At 32.9% G+C, this 21,113-nt stretch overlaps 1 protein-coding gene across 3 annotated transcripts in view; it reads left to right on the top strand.

Annotated features, from left to right (window-relative positions):
• PLOD2 (procollagen-lysine,2-oxoglutarate 5-dioxygenase 2) overlaps positions 1–20,380 on the top strand; it is a 96,300-nt gene extending 75,920 nt beyond the window's left edge. For 2 of the 3 annotated variants that reach the window (XM_006202778.4, XM_072958806.1), the window contains 12 exons: positions 881–1,006; positions 2,664–2,785; positions 6,041–6,145; positions 8,436–8,561; positions 10,797–10,938; positions 12,074–12,136; positions 13,149–13,262; positions 15,991–16,056; positions 17,137–17,241; positions 18,404–18,550; positions 18,656–18,781; positions 18,952–20,380. In XM_006202778.4, coding sequence (XP_006202840.2) covers positions 881–1,006; positions 2,664–2,785; positions 6,041–6,145; positions 8,436–8,561; positions 10,797–10,938; positions 12,074–12,136; positions 13,149–13,262; positions 15,991–16,056; positions 17,137–17,241; positions 18,404–18,550; positions 18,656–18,781; positions 18,952–19,107 — 1,398 coding nt within the window. In that variant the 3' untranslated portion in view covers positions 19,108–20,380. The remainder of the gene's footprint in view (positions 1–880; positions 1,007–2,663; positions 2,786–6,040; positions 6,146–8,435; positions 8,562–10,796; positions 10,939–12,073; positions 12,137–13,148; positions 13,263–15,990; positions 16,057–17,136; positions 17,242–18,403; positions 18,551–18,655; positions 18,782–18,951) is intronic. The other variant, XM_006202780.4, reaches the window with a different exon arrangement.
• Positions 20,381–21,113: the final 733 nt, after the last annotated feature.

The raw sequence follows: 21,113 nt of genomic DNA, 5'->3' as shown, positions 1-21,113 counted from the left end.
CTGTATGTAATCTGTAATCTGTCATTTAAAAATCTAATCTTTAAAGTCAGACTTTAAAACGTGGATTTAAAAAGGCATTTATAAAGAAATCTTTCATGTAGTTCTAGTAATAACACTATTACCTGGTCATTTACTTATGTTTCTGTTTTTCTCAACCATTTGTAAGTTTTTTCAAACCAGGAACTTTCACTCCTTTTTCTAAAGATTGCTTATCAGAAGGACTGACTAATAACGGATACGTCAGAATTGTTCATGCAATGAATGAAGGATAAGTTATCCTCTAAAACTTACCCAAACAGAAATTAAGAAAATACATGAAAATAGATGAAGATAAAATGTATTAGTGAGAGAAAGTAGTTTTCCTCATATGTCATATAATAATGAAGCATTAGTGCTATCAGTAAAATGAGATGAAAGGTGCAAGGACAGAAATAAACCCTCAAGTCCTCTATGATTGCTTTATTTGAGCTAAAAATTAACCCCTGAATTCCAAGCCATGGAAACAAAGTGCAAAGCATGGTAAGCATTCTGGCTGTCAAAATAGAGCAGATCTGAAGGAAGTTTCCTTAAGGACCACCTTGAAGGAAGCCTTAAAGGTTAGAGCAGGCAGTAACCTTAGTCACGTCCCTACAGTAAATATGATAGTTTCTGCTTCACCCGAAGTCATAATGTCAAGATGTGATTCAGTGAAATCGCTTTGATGGGGTTCCCAAAAATGTATTTCGAGTGCTAGAGAATTGCCATGGGGCAGTCACATTAAGAGGATTATGTTGTACTGATGTCCTAGTATAGTTTATGTTGTAATAATTGAGACTTGAATAGAATTTAAAGTAAAACCACACTAATGATAATTTGTTCTTATGTTTGCCATAAAACAAAGGTCTACCCAAATGTGACAATAGGTGTCTTTATTGAGCAACCAACCCCTTTCCTACCTCGATTTCTGGACACACTGTTGACACTGGATTACCCCAAAGAAGCACTTAAACTCTTTATTCATAACAAAGTAAGTATTTGAGAAATGAATGTTTATATGAAAACTATTTTGATCTTATTTGAAACTATTTATTATTATTTATTTATGCCTAAAAATTTTTTAAAATTTGAGTTAAGTTCAGTGGGGGATTTTTGAAGTAATTATAGCCCTGTCTGTTTAGGACCTAAGGATTTAGAGTCCAAAAACTAGTATCATAGTATTGGGATGAGCCACATGAAACTATCAGTTTTTTTGTAGATCAAAAATGGTTGAATATTAGCTATTTTTATATGTTCAACTTAATTTATAATGAAGAGATGTCAGAAAGGGCCTGTGGTCATTTGCATTTGGTCTGGTGCTTTTGTAGAAATGGCCATTAAGTTGCTTCCAGCTAGTGAGAATACTTAACATCAGAACTTGAAATAGCTTCCAGATAGTGTTGTTTTGATTAATCACACAATGTATGCTCTTCGTGGAAGGATTTTGATACTGTCATTTCCTTCAGAAATATTCAGAATCTCCTAAATGCCTCCCACATAGAATCTAAGTTTAAATACATTTTCCTCAGTATTTTTCCATTTACTTGTCTCTTTACTATTCAAACAGCTGGCATTTATTATCATCTAGAAAAGTCAATAGCTGTGGAGTATGCTCTTTTCTCTCTTTCATTCTAATACTTTTTGTTTAACATTGGTCTTTCTTCCTGATCAGCTAATCATTTGCCTTTTCTGCAAACTATTTTACGTTTGCACAAAACCAGCTAAAATAAGTTTAAAAGGGTGAATGCAGTGAGCATTGTAATGTATGTACTTACATTAAGGTGTTTTATTTTTGTGTATTGTCTCTTATTTATATTTTCCCCCCTTTCATTGGACCTAAAACCCCTTGATAGCAGGAGTTTTTATCTTGTCTTCTTTTATTTGAAATTAACTCTGTGCAACTTTTATATGATAAGTAGTTTTAACAAGCTGTGAAAAGCTTTCAAATATGCTTAGTGAGATGATACATAAAAAGCTCTGGGATGCTCTAATAATGGAGATAGATAATCTTGTCTAAATTTTAGCCCAGTTGAATGACACTAATTTGATGACTTTTATTTGATGATTTTCTCATATTTCTTTATTAATAAAATTTTGTTAACTTTCCCTGCTTTTTGTAAAAAACACAATTTTATATTTGAACATTAATTTTTCTCTCTGGCTTTAAATAATATTGTAATAATTATTTTATAAATATGACTATATTTATAATTCAGATTGATACGTTAGGTTAAGTAGATTTTTTAGTGGATATTTTACAACATATGTATGAGATTCTCAGGCCACCAGATATTTTTCCCCTCATGTTAGAAACATTTTGTAGCACCCAGGATTTAAATATTAATGCAAAGATCTGTCTAGGAGTAGATATTAAAAGAATTTTGAAGTATCTTTTAAAAATATTGATATGTATCTATTTTAGATTTTTCATATGACATTTAGATGGTATTTAAATATGAGATGTTTAATAGGCTTATCATTTTGTCTGTAATTGAGTGAATAGTGGAATTCACAATTTTGAATGTGAAGCCATTCATATGAATACTTCAGTCATTTTATTGTCTTTTTTCTCACTACTTTTTTCCTTCTTTCTTTTTCTTTTTTTTTTTTTTTTTAACTAATTTTCAATTTTGTTAAATATGTTACAGGAAGTTTATCACGAAAAGGACATCAAGGTATTTTTTGATAAAGCTAAACATGAAATCACTACTATAAAAATAGTAGGACCAGAAGAAGATCTAAGTCAAGCAGAAGCCAGAAACATGGGAATGTATGTTTTAACAAATTTAAATTCAATCGTATCTACTAAAGAAACTTAAAAAAGAAAAACATCTTTTTTTCACAATTAGTAATCTGAAGTTGGATGTCTCAACTGTGTGTGTGTGTATGTGTGCGCATCTGTGTGTTTGTGCCCACGCATGAGTATATCTCTGCTGTTAAACGTATCTGTACTTGTATGTATTTATATCTAAAAGGCCATGAAAGTTATTTACATTTTTCTTTTAATGGCTAAGAGTCAATATAGTTAATCAAACTATTCACTGAACTTTAGATCAAAATTTCAAAAAGTACTCAGACAAGTGAATAGTATGACTGATGGAGCATCGTTTTGAATGTTCATTACCTGAATGTTGTGTGTGGCAAAACTGTTTCAAACATTCTAGTTGCCTGCTGATCTAATCGTACTGTAACCCTCAGGAGAAATATTTTAGGTCCTATGTTTAGCCCTTTACTACTTCAGACAGATTACTAATAAATTCTGGGTAATAGTAAAAAACTCGTTTATTCAGTAAATGTTAATTGAATATGCTAGTCAGTGGGTTAAGACGGCTGATAAAAAGTTGAGTAAGACATGGTGCTTTCTCAGCAGGAAATGTTCTTGTCTTGTATATGGAAGCTCCGGGCCCTTAAGTGATGGAGAGTGCCTGGTGCGGGGGTGAAGGGACAAGCAGGCACACAGGCCTCAGAGAAACCAAACAGCTGTTATTACTGCTGGTTCCATAACCTGGTCATCAGAGAGTACATTGGATCCACATTTAGAACTTATTTTCTCTATTTAAAACGTTTTTGTTTGTGCTCTGTTATGTCAGATTTTGGCTCAGTACAATGTTTTCTAATTCACTCATGTCATTGAAGTTATTAGCAGTCCATTCCTTTTCATTGCTGACTAGTATTTCATCATATGAATATATTGCAAGTGGTTTATACACTCTCCTGTTGATAAACATTGGGTTATGTCCTGTTTGGGGCCATTATGAGTAAGGCTGCTAGTGAAGATTCGTTATTGGAAGGGTGTGTGTGTGTGTGTGTGTGTGTGTGTGTGTGTGAGAGAGAGAGAGTGTATGTGTGTACATATGCTTTACTATATTTGGGTGAAGTACCAACGTGTGACTAATTAGGGCAAAGGGTTAGGCTGGAGGTATGTTTAACTTTGTAAGAAACTGCTAAATAGTTCAAAATGGTTGGACCATTTTATAGTTGAAACAGCAAGGTAATAGAGCTCCAACTGCTCCACGTATTTGAAACGTTTGATATTGTCTGTCTTTTTATTTTAGTCACCCTCCTGGGTATGGAAAGGTATCTTAGTAGGGTTGTAATTTCATTCCCTGATGACTAATTCCCTGTTCATGTGTTAATTGGCCATGTGTATTTCATAATGTAGAGTATCCAAATCTTTTGTGCATGTTTGTTTACATTGAGCTGTCTTTTTTTGTTATATAGTTTGTAGGAGTTCTTTATATATTCTGTATACAAAATCTATCTATAAATCTCTATCTACATCTGTATCTGTGTCTATAATGTTTTGTATCTGTTCCATTCTGTGGCTTGCTGTTTTACTTTTTTAGTGTTGTCTTTTGAGAAAAAATTTTAATTTTAGTAAAATTCTATTTTTTTCTTTATGCTTTATGCTTCTGGGTATATTTTTCTATTTAAGAAATCTTTCTTATTCCAATGTCATGAAGACATTCTTTGGAATTTTTGTTTCGTAAGCTTTATCGTTCTAGCATTTATGTTTAAGATGGTTCAATCTGCAATTCATCTTGAATACATTTTTGTGTTTGGAGTGAAGTGGGGTCAAATTTTATTCTTTGCAAATGGCATTGCAATTGTTTCAACACTCCTTTTTAATTTAAAGCTTTTCTTTTCCTACTTATTGACTTGGCCTTGGTCAAAAATCCGTTGACTGAGTATGAATGATTGTGAACTCTCTATCCTGTTTCATTGATGTAAGATCAGTTCCAGACCTTATTACTAGGGATTTATATTAATCTTGAAATAATATAGTATAAATTTTTCAATTTTTTCCAAGATAATTTTGGCAATTTTTCAAAAAATTTTTATTTAGATTATTATTTTTATGGAGGTTTAATCAACATATAACATATTAGTTTCAGGTGTACAACGTAATGATTTTATATTTGTATAAACTGAAATAACCACTGCAGTAAGTCTAGTTACCATCTGTCAACATACATAGTTACAAAATTAAAAAAAAGTTAAATTTTTTGCACAATTTTTACAAGCTTTCCTGTCTGGTTTGACGTCCTGTTTGACGGTTGCTTAGAAGTAACTATGTTATGGAGATAAACACTGACAACAGCAGAAAGTGATACTAGGATCCGCAGTCAGGGAGGGGAGCTCAGAAAGAGAGAACCCCAAATGCAAAAACCATAATACTTGGAAGCATATTATGTATCACAGGTAATTCATTCCTTAATGTTCCTCATGGTAACACCACAAACTCGGCCAGGAAAAGCATACATCATAATCAGTGTCCCCTGATAAGACGCAGGGAAGTAACTCTTTTAGGAAGAATCCCATGCAAATCAAGTTTAAAAAGTATTAAATACCTAAAGAGTTATGCACTTATATCCAGGAGTCACTTAAAACTGAGTTGTTGGATAAACAGGATTTTACACTGTGGGTTGTATGTTTGCATGTGTGTGCAAAAAACATTTTGATTTGTAAAAAAAGTTGTTGATAAACACATTGGGGTACATTATGTTTCCTTTTCAGAGAGGATTAAATGCTGAATTATAAATTGCCATTCTGACCGGTTATTTTATGCTTTAAAGTATTTAGTGGCTTGAAAATATATTCCAGTTGCCCTAAAATTTTTAATGTTGATCTACCCATGAATTTGATTTGTAAAAAAAGTTGTTGATAAACACATTGGGGTACATTATGTTTCCTTTTCAGAGAGGATTAAATGCTGAATTATAAATTGCCATTCTGACCGGTTATTTTATGCTTTAAAGTATTTAGTGGCTTGAAAATATATTCCAGTTGCCCTAAAATTTTTAATGTTGATCTACCCATGAATTTTTAATGTTGATCTACCCATGAATGTTGATGAATTGACCCTTTTGAAATTTAAGGCAATATTTACCCTTTTGGATATTGTCTTACTATTTTGATTAGAAAAGTGTTTTAGAGAAACTTAGATTACATATGAGTTCTATGTTAACATTTTTCAACTAGCAAATATTTATTTTTATTAATTCTTATTTTTTTTCAATGTCAGGGATTTTTGCCGTCAGGATGCAAACTGTGATTATTACTTCAATGTGGATGCAGATGTTGTTTTGACAAATCCAAGGACTTTAAAAATTTTGATTGAACAAAACAGGTACTATGTACAATGTCCGTTTATCTTTAAAATGACAGTTATTTTCTGCATCTACATGGACTTGCTATTAATTACTTATCTGTGTTTAGCAGATTGAGGGAATTTAAACAAGGTTATTTTCTACACCATATAAGCTTTCAGTTCTAAGTAATTAGTTTTCTTTTAAAGGAGTCATATAGAAAACAACCTGGGTGAAAATTAGAAATAATCAATATTAGTTACAGTCACAAATGTGATGTTTAGTAATTGTTTTTGGCCTATTTTTCTATTTAAAGCTACATGAAATTGTGGTATATCTATAAAATTTGGAAATGTTTATTTTCTACAGATATTTTTAAAGTAGAATTTCATAAGGCTTCTAACCTAAAAAGTTTCTGCAAACAGAGTTAGAAGTTCTTAGAATTTGAAAGAAATTTCAGAGGTAAGAATTATTCCGTAGCCAGATCTGTGATTTTATTTAGTGCTGAACTATTACTGGGCAGCAGCTGTTTTCACTTAACTGAATTGAAATGGGAAAATGACACCATCTACACCAGCTAATAATGATATTAATCTTTATTTATTACTCCTGCTTCTGCTCCTGCTGCTGCCACTACTACTAAAAGCATTCTTGATACTTCCTCTAATAGCCCACCTTTAATGAGTGCTTACTAAGTGCCAGGTACTGTTTATGTGTGTTCACATATCTTAACACAGTTATTTTTCTTAACAGAATGGTTAAAAGTGAAATGTTAGAGTAAAATATGTAAGAATTCTGTTATGCTGTACAAACCCATCCTTTGTATAATTTGTGAGGTTAAGAATTCAGTTACTATTTCAAAATCTCAGACCACTCCGTATTGATCTTATAGTTCTATACTCAAAAATACTAAGGCACATGGCACATGGATTTGATTTTCAACATTTCTTTGCCCGACTGTCTTTATCAGGCAGCTAGGATTATAAATTACAAGACTTTTTTCTATTAAATATTTGATCTTGTTAGTTATTGATACTGAATTATCATAATATGTCAAGTCTAACTAATATTATTTCTAATAGTGTAGGTATTCTAAACAAAACAAAATGTCAGTGTATCTGGTTAACATTCTATTTTAGTAGGAGCCAGGAAAGACAAACCACAATCATTATTTTGCATGAAGTGTATTTACAGACTATGTGTCACTTTTCCATAGGAAAGAGAAAGGCCACATCTTGTCTTCACAAGCCTGGAGTGTTGTGAAATCGTTTTTTTGTTTGTGTTTTGATTTTTGATAGAGAATAGTCAGTCTATAAATTCCCTCTTAGAGGAATTGTGTGAGCGTTCCTCAGAAATTGTGTGACATCACTACAGTTGACTTCATCTTAGAAATAATTCTAGCAGAGCTTTAGATATTGTTACCTTATTTGGAAAATGTTGGCACATTATAAGTTAGATTTCCCCCTCAAAATAAACCGGACATGTTTTAAATTTGTAACACGTCCTTGTCTCAGAGGGGCTGCGCTCCTGATAGGCAGTGAGACAGAGTGCTGTGGTGCTTACCTTCCATTCTGTTTTCTAAAATAGTTAAAGGACCAGAAGAATGTGCAGTGTTGCCAGAGCTAGCACAACACATTTTAAAAGTTAAAAGAAAAAAAAAAAGAATGGAAACATACTTTAAAGTAATTCAGGACTGAACTTTAGGAAAACTGGCCTATTTACAAATATCTCAGCCCATCTTCATACATTTTTTTTAATTCAGCAGATATTTTTCGCATAACTGAATGCACCAGGGACTATCAGGTCTGCCTAATAATGAAAATACTTGATTTCACTTAGTATAAGTTCTGAAATATTAAAATAAATAATTAAGGTAGTTTCACTTTCTTGGATATAAGTATGGTACTTTTTTTGATGATTGAAAATTATTTTCTTAATTGAAGTATAGTCAGTTTACAATGTTGTGTCAATTTCTGGTGTACAGCATGTTTCATACATATACATACATATATTCCTTTTCATATTCTGTTTCATTATAGGTTTAAGTATGGTACTTTTTAAAGTTGTTTTTATACTTTCATTAGCATTTTCAATTACTTTTCCTTTTTTTTTTAGTCTTTAAAGTGAACATCATTGTATCAACAGTGTACTTATTTAAGAAAACGTGAGGGGAGGAGATGCCTCTCTATTTTATTTTAGTTTTTGGACTAACTGTATGTGTGCTAAATGAACTTTATTGTTTTATGTGCCATGCCAAGCCCAAAACACATAATTCTGTGGCAAACTTAAAAGTGAATAATTACCTGGATTTGTTTTTCTCTCTCTCTTTAGAAAGATCATTGCTCCTCTTGTAACTCGTCATGGAAAGCTGTGGTCCAACTTCTGGGGGGCACTGAGTCCTGATGGGTACTACGCTCGGTCTGAGGATTATGTGGATATCGTTCAAGGGAATAGAGTGTAAGTTACTTGATTTAATCTTTTAATGTAAAACACCTTTAGCTAACAATTTGGTCTTCTTAGTATTATATTGAATTTTTAAAAATGTTTACCTTTTTTTATGTTAAATGGAAATGTGAAGACCTGGAGACTCCTTGGGACCTTGCAATACTAGTGTAAAATTGATCTTTAAGTAGTTGTTCTTAAAGTTCTAAATCTTCAAACACACAAGCTCACTGTTGTGGGATATACTATGAGACAATAAATGATTATCACTCGTAGCCATCTGATGGTTCTTAGAAGAGGAAGACTCTTTAAAGTTGGCAGAGGGAATTTAGTTTAAGTAACTTATTTGGTGGCCAGGATGAAAGTTGTTTGATAGCTTATACAATTTATAAATGAACAAACAAAAGCAACACCAACAACCAGTCCTTCCAGCATCTCCTATTGCAAGAGATTTTTGTGTGAAATAGCTAATATTCTGCTTTAAAGAGAAATCTCTTCACCGATATGATTTCCAGTTCTAGAGTTTGAAAAGAATATACTTGCTACAAAATATGTGTGTGACTAATATTTATTCCAGAGACAACAGTTGATATTTTTTAAAACTTAAAAGTAATCACAATTGCAGCAGTTTTTTTTCCCCCAAAGGTAGTATTAGAGAAGAATGCCATTCTTTTTTTTAATACTGATGATGGACTAGGGTGGTTGAGACATTAAGTGCTTTGCCTAATTTCTCAGATGCATGAGCTCAATTTAACAGGGAGAGCATTCTTTCATGACTAAAGATACATGCCCTTAAATTTGGAAAAATAATCACATACTTGGTGAACAGCTGAGTGGTATAAAGATATTTTGCTTGTGAAAATAGTAATAGTACCTTCTGAATGATGTAAATAAATATATGATAAAGGCACGTGTTAGCTGCAGTTAAGAAGCATGAAAGCTGACAGAACACTATTAAGCCCATATTCCATTGTTTCAAAGTACTTTCATTGTCTCTGGGATGCTTTGTGTAGACCATATGCCTGATACTGTGTGGATAGTGGAAATAGAGAACACCTATTTCATTTAGGTTGCTTTAGGCACTGGTGTTTTCTGTCCAACCTCCTGACATTGTTGTCTAAAGTGTAAGGAAAAGAATAAGGTAGAGGTTTTTTATTTAGTTAGTAGAATACACTTTGTGTACAAAAACTATACAAGGGAATGACATCCTGTAGTGTGTGTGTGTGTGTGTGTGTGTCTGTTTTCTTTCAGACTTGAAACTGCACACTACCAGTGATTAATTTCTGAATGCAGCAGACACATTGCATATATTTTAATGACCGTTAACTTTGAGGCTCATCTAGTTAAGACAGAATGATATTAAGTATATTAGTTTTAATGTCTGACTACATTTCCTTGGTCAAGATCTTCCCTTTCTATGCTCTAAAAGCAAAAGGCATATCCCTTCAGGTGAAACTTCTGTTACACTGTAGGAAATGAGTCGTGTTCTGAGTAAGGCAACAAGCTTGGGAAAGAATGAAGGATAAACAGTGTCTCCCAGCACTCCTGTGCTTCTAGCTGTTTCTTTATATCTTCCTTTTTCTACAAACAATTGAGGTATATTAATGAGTTTCAAAAGACTGTATTTTAGGAGAATTTTAGGCTGTTTTCAGTGATGTGCTCATACATGTCTAACAGCTGGTTCTTGGCGTTGGAGGATGCCCTGATTGGTGATGTCTGCCCATTTTTGTATTCTAAATATTTCTACCATGGCTGATTTCAAGCTTCCAATGTGAAGTCACCGAGTGTAGACTTGGGAAAGTAAGCTGAATGCTCTGGGGAACGAATGTGAGCTGGCTGCAGTATGCTACTGGTTGTATGTGATATTTTTACTATTAAACTGCTTGATCTTAAATGTACAACACAATATTATACTCTATCAACAAAGTGAGGGATGACAGCCAAAATGCCAAACATATCAACCTGAAAATAAAGTGTATGTAGGGAGGTAGTGATTTATCTTATAAAATACAGCGTTTACCACGTAGTCTCATATATGTAAGTATATACATATATATGTATATCACATATATATATGTGTGTATATATGTCAGATAGCATTAAATGTGCTTGCATTTTCTGTGTAACTTGATTCAGTAATTTAGACATACAAAGTTTAAAAACATACAGGGCATTTATTTTAAAACCATAAAAATAAAACGATGTATTTTGTATTTGTGGTATTTTGGAATGTCTTATCTTTACTTGCAGAGGGATATGGAATGTCCCATACATGGCTAACGTGTACTTAATTAAAGGAAAGATGCTCCGATCAGAGATGAATGAAAGGAACTATTTTGTTCGTGATAAATTGGATCCTGATATGGCTCTTTGCCGAAATGCTAGAGAAATGGTAGGACATACAGTGATGGCTTGCTTGAATGTCTTTGTAAGATGGCTGGCTTTACCAGTTGATGTGCCATTGTCTTTTGGTGCCCTTTTTCTTTCTAATTTGTAAGTACTAGCCAATTTTTTTGATTTTATATTGAAAAATTGGGAACAATACGGAGACTGATTTACCTGTAGAAACAACTTGAAAAAAGTTAGGCTTGGTTCCTAGGCTAACTCATGAGCAACAGTAAGATTTTGATAATAAACATGGATTTGTTACAGATCAGCTTTGCATTTATTTTTACGAATTCTCCTTTACTACCATCTGAAATTATGTAGTGAACAACCTGACCTAATTAAAGTTAATTAGAGAAAGCCCTGGTGAAATGACCATTTACACATTTGAGAAAAACATACTTTTGTCCTGAAATTAGTGTTCATATTTTGTCTATCATTTTTAATCCCATACTCGCAAAAAGTAGGTTCCTAATCACTGTATTGGGAAAAAGGATTGAAATACGTAGTTTATTTAATCTGGGTGGAAAATTAATGATACATCACTATTCTACAGCTATACTTTCATTATAAAACTTAAATGATTGTAAAAAATAGCTTGTTTTTCAAAATGTGTAAATATGTCTTAAAACACATTTATATGGTTTTGTTTTAGAAATGATTGGGTTATTTTTTTCAAATTTATATAAGCAAATGTGATTTGGGGAAAAATCAGAAAAGTTGGCAAGTACTTTTCTAGTTTAATAAGGCATGTGTTGTGGAGTATGTTTTTCCTACAAACCTATGTCCATTGTTACACTGAATATCCTGTACTTGTGATTGTAATTTGTGCTCATGTTTGGCTTATTTGACTCAACAGCGCATCCTGGAATGGCCTCTGTCACACATTTTTTCCTTTGTCTTAATTTTGTATCTAATGAAAATTCTACTAAGGAATGAGCTTGGATTTATGTTTGACCGAAAGAAAAAAAAGGGCTGGAGTTGTTTGTGTGCGCTGTAAGCTTTGCTCGTTCTGCATGTTGTCTGTGAAGGACATTTCGGAATGTCAGCTTTTGATCAAGGGCTGCTGTTTTTATTTACCTAAGAATACCTGAGGGAGTGGCTGTGCCCGTCAACTTACCCAGTCCTTCTCTTCATTTTAGACTTTACAAAGGGAAAAAGACTCCCCTACTCCGGAAACATTCCAAATGCTCAGCCCCCCAAAGGTGTTATTTTTATTTATTTTCATTTATTTATTTTTGTTTATTTAATTTTATCAATTAAAATATGATATGTTATATTGCCTAGCAGTAAAGTGTCTTTAAGAGCCTTCTTTCCGTTTAGCGTGGTGTAAAATCTCAGTATTCCTTGGCCCTCAATCTGTACGTGTGCGTGTGTGTTTTGCGTGTTAGCGGTGGGCGTTGTGTGATATTCCACTCTTAGTGTTTTGGGCTGATTTACACTGTGTGGTTGACAGATGAGAAAGTTAAACCCAAATTACTTTCACAAGTTTTTCCAGTTTTTGCTTTTTTAAGGGGGAGAAGAGGTAGAAGTAAGTATAAAGTACATCCTGATTAAAATGAGATTTGGGTACCCTCACTAATTTTTTTTTTTGTATTAATAACTAACTCTTTTACCATTAAAACAGGTACAGAAAGAAACAACCTTACCTAAAGGTGTTTGACACATTTATTTAGACTTGGGGCAAGGACATGAGACTGATTTTCTTTAGCTGCCTCATAATGCAGGAGTAATTTCTGTGTTCAGTCTTTAAGCATCAGGACAATAAAAGTATGAAACAGACTGACAAAATAATATTGACATTTAAACTCTTGTTTAAAAAGTTGTATCTTCTTTGAAAGGGAAAGAAGCCAAAAGAGGAACAATTAATTGCACTTCAGTGTCTCAAAAACATTTCTGCTTTCAAACAGGATTTTTTTTTCGATGTCTGCATCTAGGACCAATGAGAAAGGGACAAAAACAGTCATTCTTCCTCTTCTTTTTCTCAGTTGAGTGTCAGTGCTATCAGTTAGTTTTGTGTTGTGTCTGAATTCATAATCAGAATTGCATTTCTTTCATTTTAAATCATGCATGTTTTATATGAAAAATAAAAATGCATGTTCCTGAATGAGATATAAACATTGAAATTAGTATCTCTTGTATATTTTTACTGTGGTTAAGTTTATTTTCTTGTATTTTCCTCCAAGATTATTAACACTGTTATTTTTTGGCATATAGGGTGTGTTTATGTACATTTCTAATAGACATGAGTTTGGAAGACTATTATCAACTGCTAATTACAATATTTCCCATTATCACAATGACCTCTGGCAGATTTTTGAGAATCCTGTGGTATGTATTTCATGCTCAGCTTCATTTATTACTTATTTTTCTATAACTCTAAATGGATGTAAATCAATTGGGTTAATAATATGAAACTGTGTTAAGAGGCTTTAAAACAGTATTTTTAATTATATTTTTTAAAGATATAATTAATTAATCTCTTGACTAAGAACTTTCTTTTTAAAGACTAATTAGGTTTGAGGAAGGGCATTAGCAGTTTCTTTGATTTCACCCAGTATTTATTTCTGTTTCATATATTCAAGAGCACCAACAAATTTTTAATAACAATTTCAGAAAAAAAAATGTTTACAGGTAGCTCACAGATGACAATATTATATTTGACTTTCAGGAAGAAAATTCAGGAAGTTTGGGAAAATGCATTTTATTTTATCATTTTGTTTATTTTTTATAATAATTTTGTTAATTTATACCAAAGATAGAAAAAATTAGAGTAAGTGTACTAAGCATATATATAGATAGTCTAAGTTGAGGAAACTATTTCCTTGTAAAGTCCAAAATTATTTCTTTTCTTAAAGATTTGAATTATGCAGGAATTAATTCGATTTTTGTCTTAATGGGTCGATTTGCTTTAGTCAAGTTGGCACCTGTATTCAAGGGAAAATAACTCTCCTGAGTCTCTGTAGTTCTACGGTTTTCTCCTTGCCAACAGTAAGAGTTTTAAATTACAAAGACTCAATTCTGATCCACTGATCAGAACTGTCTTTTATTTTATAGAGGTACTTGACAGCTGGGAATAGTAAATTTGATGGTCTCTGGGCCACTGTTGAATGGAAAAAGAGTATCTTTTGACTTTCTATGTATTTTAAAAAGTACTTTTGTTCCATTTTAGCTGTGTATCTCCATCTGTCACAGAAGTAGAGTTGAAAAGAGGCTTTTTTAAATGGTGAGGGTGGAATTACATATTTTACTTTGGTACAGAATCTCTTAGTATTTTGAGAGATAGAATTATTTGATTTCTTGGGTAATAGCTTCCTGAAAAAAAGTCCCAAATTATATCCTGAAATGTAGATATTTGTGTAAGAATTCAAATTTTGGAGAGTATTCAAGGAAAATATCAGAAATAGTAATTAGGAGCTACTTTTCTTTCCATGACTTTGCTTTGTTTTTGGTAATTAGCCTGATTGATACGCTTCATGGGAGATACCCAATAGCAAATAATGACTGTCCCATTATCTGAACTCCTAAGGTGTTAGTAAAGCACAGTGTCTTCGGGATACTTGAAAGGCAGTCTAAAATGCTAAGTTAATATTAATGCCTTAATGTGAAATCTTAGGGGCGTTTTTCTTAAACTTCAAAAAAATCTATGATGATGCCAGGAAAAAAATACTTTAAAATACTTGAAGATTCTGAAGTGTTGTGTTATTTATCATTGTTTATTTCTAATTTTCCCCTGTATTTTGGAATCAGAGAACCAACCAACATTAAAGGGAATAATGAGATAGTACAGTGGTTTGATCCTTATAGTGATATACAATGTATAAATGAAATTTATTAAAGAATTTGAAGATAACGTTCCTCCAAATCAAAAATATCTGAGCTATGTATAAGCAGAGATCTGAAAAACTAAGAATGGCATATAAGTTACCAGGGCCCTTCTGAAATCTGGTCTTAAAATATATTTCACAGAAATATTTTTTTAAACATATTTTGATTGCAGTTATTTTGAGTCCATATCTCAGTTCTTCCCTGCTACCTACCTATATTTGTACTTGGCAAAGAGAAAATTAAAAATTTTGTTAAATGCATTTAAGAAAAAATTGTTTTGGATACTGAATCACATTTTAATTTATACCTTTTAAATATTGGGTTTTTACATAAAATACTTAACCCAGGAAAAGGATTCCTATACTGACAAAAGTTGATACACCTTTGTGTGTGGTTTATGTGTCAGAGATTGGGCTAAGAGAAGACTCAAGTTTATGAATTGGTATGAAAGAGGAGCTTTTTCATAACATATAGTCTTATATTTTAATTTCAGTAACTAAAAGATATGAAAGTGTTAGTAACCCCATGATCATCCTTCAAAACAAATCTAAAGCTGAAGTGAAGGCAGAAATTGTAAATATGTTTTATTTATTTATTTTTGTTTTTTTATTTGTTTTACTTTTTTATTGAAGTGTAGTTGATTTACAGTGTTAATTTTAAGAACACAGTGAAGTGATTCAGTTATACATATACATACATATATATAGTTTCTTTTCAGATTATTTTCCATTATGTATCATTACAAGAAATTGAATGTAGTTCCCTGTGCTATGAAAAAAATCAAAATTATTTAAGAGTAATTCACTATAAAAGTATAAGTAAGACTACAGTTGGTTAATTTGCTAATTTTTACTAATACTTGTTGGTAGGATTATGTTTCTTATCTTTTTCACTTTTAAATACACATTTATTTACCTACAGGTCTGGTATTTACATAGAGTATAGCTTACACATATAGTGACTATAAGACTACTCAAATTTTAAAATTCTGAGTTATAAAACTTCATAAATAAAAATTTTGCTTTTCATAGAATGATGTGAACACACACAGAATCAGGCAAAGTTTAAAAAACAAACTGGTTTCTGAAAATTCCTTTTTTGTCTACTACACATGGTCATTTATAAATTGAACAGTTTCTAAAATGCATATATTTTATATTTGCTATTGAAGTATTTATAAAAAGGCTTTTGCTTTATTCTGTGCAACTGATTGATTGGTTTGTTTTGGTAGGACTGGAAGGAAAAGTATATAAACCGTGATTATTCAAAGATTTTCACTGAAAATTTAGTTGAACAGGTATGTATTAATAATTACTATGCTATCTGGAGCATTTTTGCTGTTTTCTTCAGCAGGGAATATTGTTAATGCAACACTGCTTTGGTAGAGGATGTTGTGAAAGTTGGAGAAACTACCCTTTAGGTAAAATTCATATGGATTAATTACCAGTTTACAACCTTAAGGATCATACAATTATAAAAATGTAGAAAAACGGAGATTAACGATAATTTCAAGATTGTGCCTTTTTTAAAGCATAGTCCCAAATGTCATAGCTATCTCAGAAATCAGGAATTTTTGGCAGCTCTCTGGTGTAGGCCTCATTCAATGAAAGTTTGCTTTTGAAAGAAATTGGGCTCCCAGTGTCTCTTCTCAGAGAGGTCTATTTGAAAATGAACTCTATTTTAGATAAGTGTCCCAAACTGTTGCCAATATCTTACCTCAGAGAATGTAAAGTATCTTCAGTTCTGAGATGCTCTGTTATTTTGGGTACTGTGAGAAAGGACAAAAAAATACTGCCAATTAAACTGTGACACAGTGTTTTCTAGTCATTTAGAATGTTCTATTTTATGCATATTGAAAGAGCCATTTTAGACTTATTAAGGCATAGGTGTCACGTCATAGGGCACTGTATACATAATAACTTTTCATTTCAGTGGCCAATGGCAGTATAAATTATTTTAAAAAGGCAAGTCAGCTCAATAAGTGCAATACCAACTAAATGTGCGCATGCAGATGCACACACACAGACACATGCACACACACGAGGTGAGGACAGAATGAATGTTTGACCAGGTGTACGTGCACTGCAACATTAACAGCTACTTCATGATAGCTGCCTGGCCAACCATGGCTCTAAGATTTATCTTGATTTCACAGATGTTAAAATGCAAAAAAAGGCTTAGAAATTGTTGGGGAAAAAAGCCCCAAACTAGTATTGTTTGTAACAGTAATGTTAGTAATGTTGGGCAGCTTTTTGAAAAAGACATCTAAGTGAGATAAATACTTGAATATTCTGTTCTAATTCTTTTGAAATGCCAGTTTTTTTCTTAAGACATGAAGTGTTACTCTTTTAATGGTGATGTCATGTTTTATGTACAGCCTTGTCCAGATGTGTTTTGGTTTCCTATATTTTCTGAAAAAGCCTGCGATGAATTAGTGGAAGAAATGGAGCATTATGGCCAGTGGTCTGGGGGGAAACACCATGTAAGTTGTCTTCTCATACAAAGAAGGAAAATGTGTATGTGCGGTAAGGATGCGGGGTTGATATTTAGAGAACGCAGAGGAGGTTTGTCCTTCTTGTCCGAATGTCTCTGAGTGCTAGACCTAAATGAAGGGGCTAGCCAAGGCTGTCAAGAGAACTCCGTTTTTAGCCTAATTCTGCCACTCATTGTTTAGCACTTAATCTGTCTGGGCCTTGGTTTCATCTCCAGTTACACTGGATGCTCCTTAAGGGTCAGTGTCCTCAGGCTGGGGATGGGAAGGTAACATATGTCTATTGTGTGATATCGCTCTTCTCCAAGGCCACTTATTCTCTCTTTTTTCACAATGTGCTGTAGTGAAAATAACAAGACAGAGTTTATCTGGTTGACTGCCAAAGCTATTTTTTTGTGTGTAAACATAGAAAGAGGGAATCTGTTGAATGCCTTTGGTATAATGCAGTTTGCAATTACATTCAGAGTCAGAGACTTGGCAGAAGTGTTACTGTTGGTTCAGTGTGTTTCTTTTCCTCTGAGCGTTCACAGATGCCAGCTCCTTCACAGTACCAAAGAATTTTAGTGGAATACTCTGGAGTACTACTGCCTCTGCTCAGTGGTACACCCCAGCTAGTTAGCTGATCAGGAAGAGGAAGTTCAAAGTACGAGGGAGAACTTGAAGTCAGCAGGTTGTGGCATAATGAAAAGCAACCGTGGAAGGTCTTTGGGCGCCACAACGTAGAAGTGAGGAACGTGGCAGGGAAAGTTTATTTTTAGTGATAGGTGATCCAGAGGGCAGACCAAGCGGAATCTGTGCTCATCGAGCAGCTAAGACTGCCTGAAGGGTCAGGGTAAAAAAACTCAGTTTCAGGGGACACGGGAAAGCTTTGGCAGTTTTATTTACTGTCTAATCAGACCTCATGTATCTATAAAGTAAGTAGGAAAGCAGTCTCCTTTCTCTGCAATACTTCGCTTCGACATCGATACATTTGAAAAGCCATGTTATCAAAGTTATTTTGATTGTTTTGCAATTAAAACAGATGGCACACCATAATTGGACTGTTATTTTTATCATCTATTACGACCTCATGATTGAACAAAATTTTAAGATGATATAAATGTGAATTGCACATGGAGACCACACTTTATGATGTCATTAATGCTCTTTCTAGGACAGCCGTATATCTGGTGGTTATGAAAATGTCCCCACTGATGATATCCATATGAAGCAAATTGATCTGGAGAATGTATGGCTTCATTTTATCCGGGAATTTATTGCACCTGTTACATTGAAGGTCTTTGCAGGCTATTACACGAAGGTAGTTTATCCTCCCATTCCTCCTGCCTGCCTCCTACCAGTTTTTACGCAAATGTGCTGTTTTATGTTTTGATTGATAAGCAGATCCATTGCTTTGCTTCTTTAGGGGTTTGCGCTGTTGAATTTTGTAGTAAAATACTCCCCTGAGAGACAGCGCTCTCTTCGCCCTCATCATGATGCTTCTACGTTTACCATCAACATTGCACTCAATAATGTGGGAGAAGATTTTCAGGTAATTATGGCTTTTATTTTTTAATAATTTTCAAAAGTATGTCATTTTGAAAAGGCCTTTCTTTGCCTTATTTTTTTTGGATTCTGCTTAAGTTGCATTGTCTGAACTTTACCACTCATTAAAAATTAAACCTAATTAACTTGATACATTTATTTGTTTTATCTTTCTAGGGAGGTGGATGCAAATTTCTAAGGTACAATTGCTCTATTGAGTCCCCAAGAAAAGGCTGGAGCTTCATGCATCCAGGGAGACTCACGCATTTGCATGAAGGACTTCCTGTTAAAAATGGAACGAGATACATCGCAGTATCATTTATAGATCCCTAAGTTATTTACTTTTCATTGAATTGAATTTTCTTTTGGAATGGATGACTGGCACGAATATGTCTTTGAAGTTGTGCTTGAGAAGATGAGAGGAATATTTAAATAACTTCCACAGAACAACTTCACTTTGGGCCAAACATTTGAAAAACTTTATAAAAAAATTGCTTGATATGTCTTAATGTCTGCTCTGAGCCTTAAAACACAGATTGAAGAAGAAGAGAAAGGAAAAGAAAATGTAAAAGCGAATATTTATTTCTATGCCTTATTGTCTCTGAGAATAATGACAATTTTCTGAATTTGTGTTTCAGTTGATAGAGTATTCAGGTACAGATGTACAAGTGACAAGTGAGACTAATATTTTCTTATTATAAAGCTGGGAAGAATTTTATTTATCAACTTTTAGACAAAATGGATATAAATGAAAATTTCAAAAATTTCAATTTTTGAAATGCTAGAAAACTGGAGTTCTAACTGAATTTGTATGCAGTGAATTCTGTAAGTGATTTTTTGACCACCTATGTAGGTCCATTTACAGTAGTTACGGAAGTAATACAAAGAACAATATTACACAATGTTTTTCCTCAAAAAAAAACAAACAGTACAGAATACAACTGAGGTGCATATCCATTTGAAACCATGTAGATTTTTTTTTTAACATTTGCATTAGAAATCAAGCCTTATGTTCCTTCAGATCAGTTTCACAAGGTGGATTATATTAAGTAGATGTTAGATTTAGAACAGCTTTAAGGCTTTTCTATTTTTAAAGTACATCAAGTATCGACTTAAGATCAGCAAGTGTACTGAAGTCAAAAGAGATTTTTTTAAATTCAAGAAAATAATGAGGAAAAAATTTCATTGAGATTTGTAGCAACATTTTATGATTTTTTTTTTAAAAAAGACTTTTAAGTACTTGAATTTTATATCAGGAAAATAAAGTTGGTGAGCCTCTCTTCCCTTTTGCCCTTTGTCTTTTTCCTTATTCTCTTTTAGGGAGGGTTATTCACTTTTTTGTCTTCCCAGCATAGTCTCCATTTTATCCTTCTTACTCTTTATTACCTTCCTCTTATTCCACTTAAAAAAAATTCCCCAACACAAAAAAATGTATGACTTGATTCTTTTTTACCATTACTCTGAGTGAGGTTTAAATATCCTTATTGTAGCTACTGTTTCTAATTTAAAGGTTAAACTTGAAAAAAGTTTTAAGTCATGGTGCCAAATTTCATTTTTCTAACACCATGTGTTAGAAAATTATGAAAAATAAAATAATTTAAAATAAGTCTCTGTTGTTCTCTTTATTATCGGTGATTTATCTTTAGAAGAAAATGGTGAAGCAGCCTGAAAGAATATCTGGATCTCATAGGCTATGATTTTTTTTTTTGGTTCGTACATTTCCTGATATCCTAACTTAATGAATACCCTCTTTATTGAATTCCACATTGAGTTTAATATCTCCAATTTCAAACTGACTAGGGATTTGATCTAACTTATTTTATAAGTGAGGAAATAGGGGCCAGGCACTGTTCCAGGCACTATTCCAGGCACTGAGGATATGGTGATGAACAAGATGTTATAAATCCTGGGAGATGGATTTAGGAAATAAGGAGTTGGCTTCTACCTATTTTCTGTTCTTTAGTGGCTCTTAATATCCAAAGTAAATTCCTACTATCCATTAACTTAGTTGAAGAGATATTCTAGTAATTATTCATGAATTATATTACTATACTTCACAGCTGCTGTTCCAAGTTGTATCGTTATGTCGTGGATACCAACCCTTCAGAACAAATTGGTTATAAAAAACAGTTCGACCAGTGCAAGCTGGCATAATGGCCTTTACGATACGTTTCAGAGGAAAGACATAATCAGATCCTAGTTCTTTACGATTGTGGATACATGAGAGGTGACTTAAAGCAACTATTTTAATTTCATGCCATGTTTGTAGAAATTGGAAATCAAACACTTTTTTGTTTGTTTTAAGCACTTCTTAATTTCCCGGCTTGCTAAGCACTAAA

The sequence above is a fragment of the Vicugna pacos genome, chromosome 1, assembly GCF_048564905.1.
Source record: "Vicugna pacos chromosome 1, VicPac4, whole genome shotgun sequence".
In the NCBI taxonomy this organism is placed as follows: Eukaryota; Metazoa; Chordata; class Mammalia; order Artiodactyla; family Camelidae; genus Vicugna; species Vicugna pacos.
This window is presented reverse-complemented; position numbering and strand designations above follow the sequence as displayed.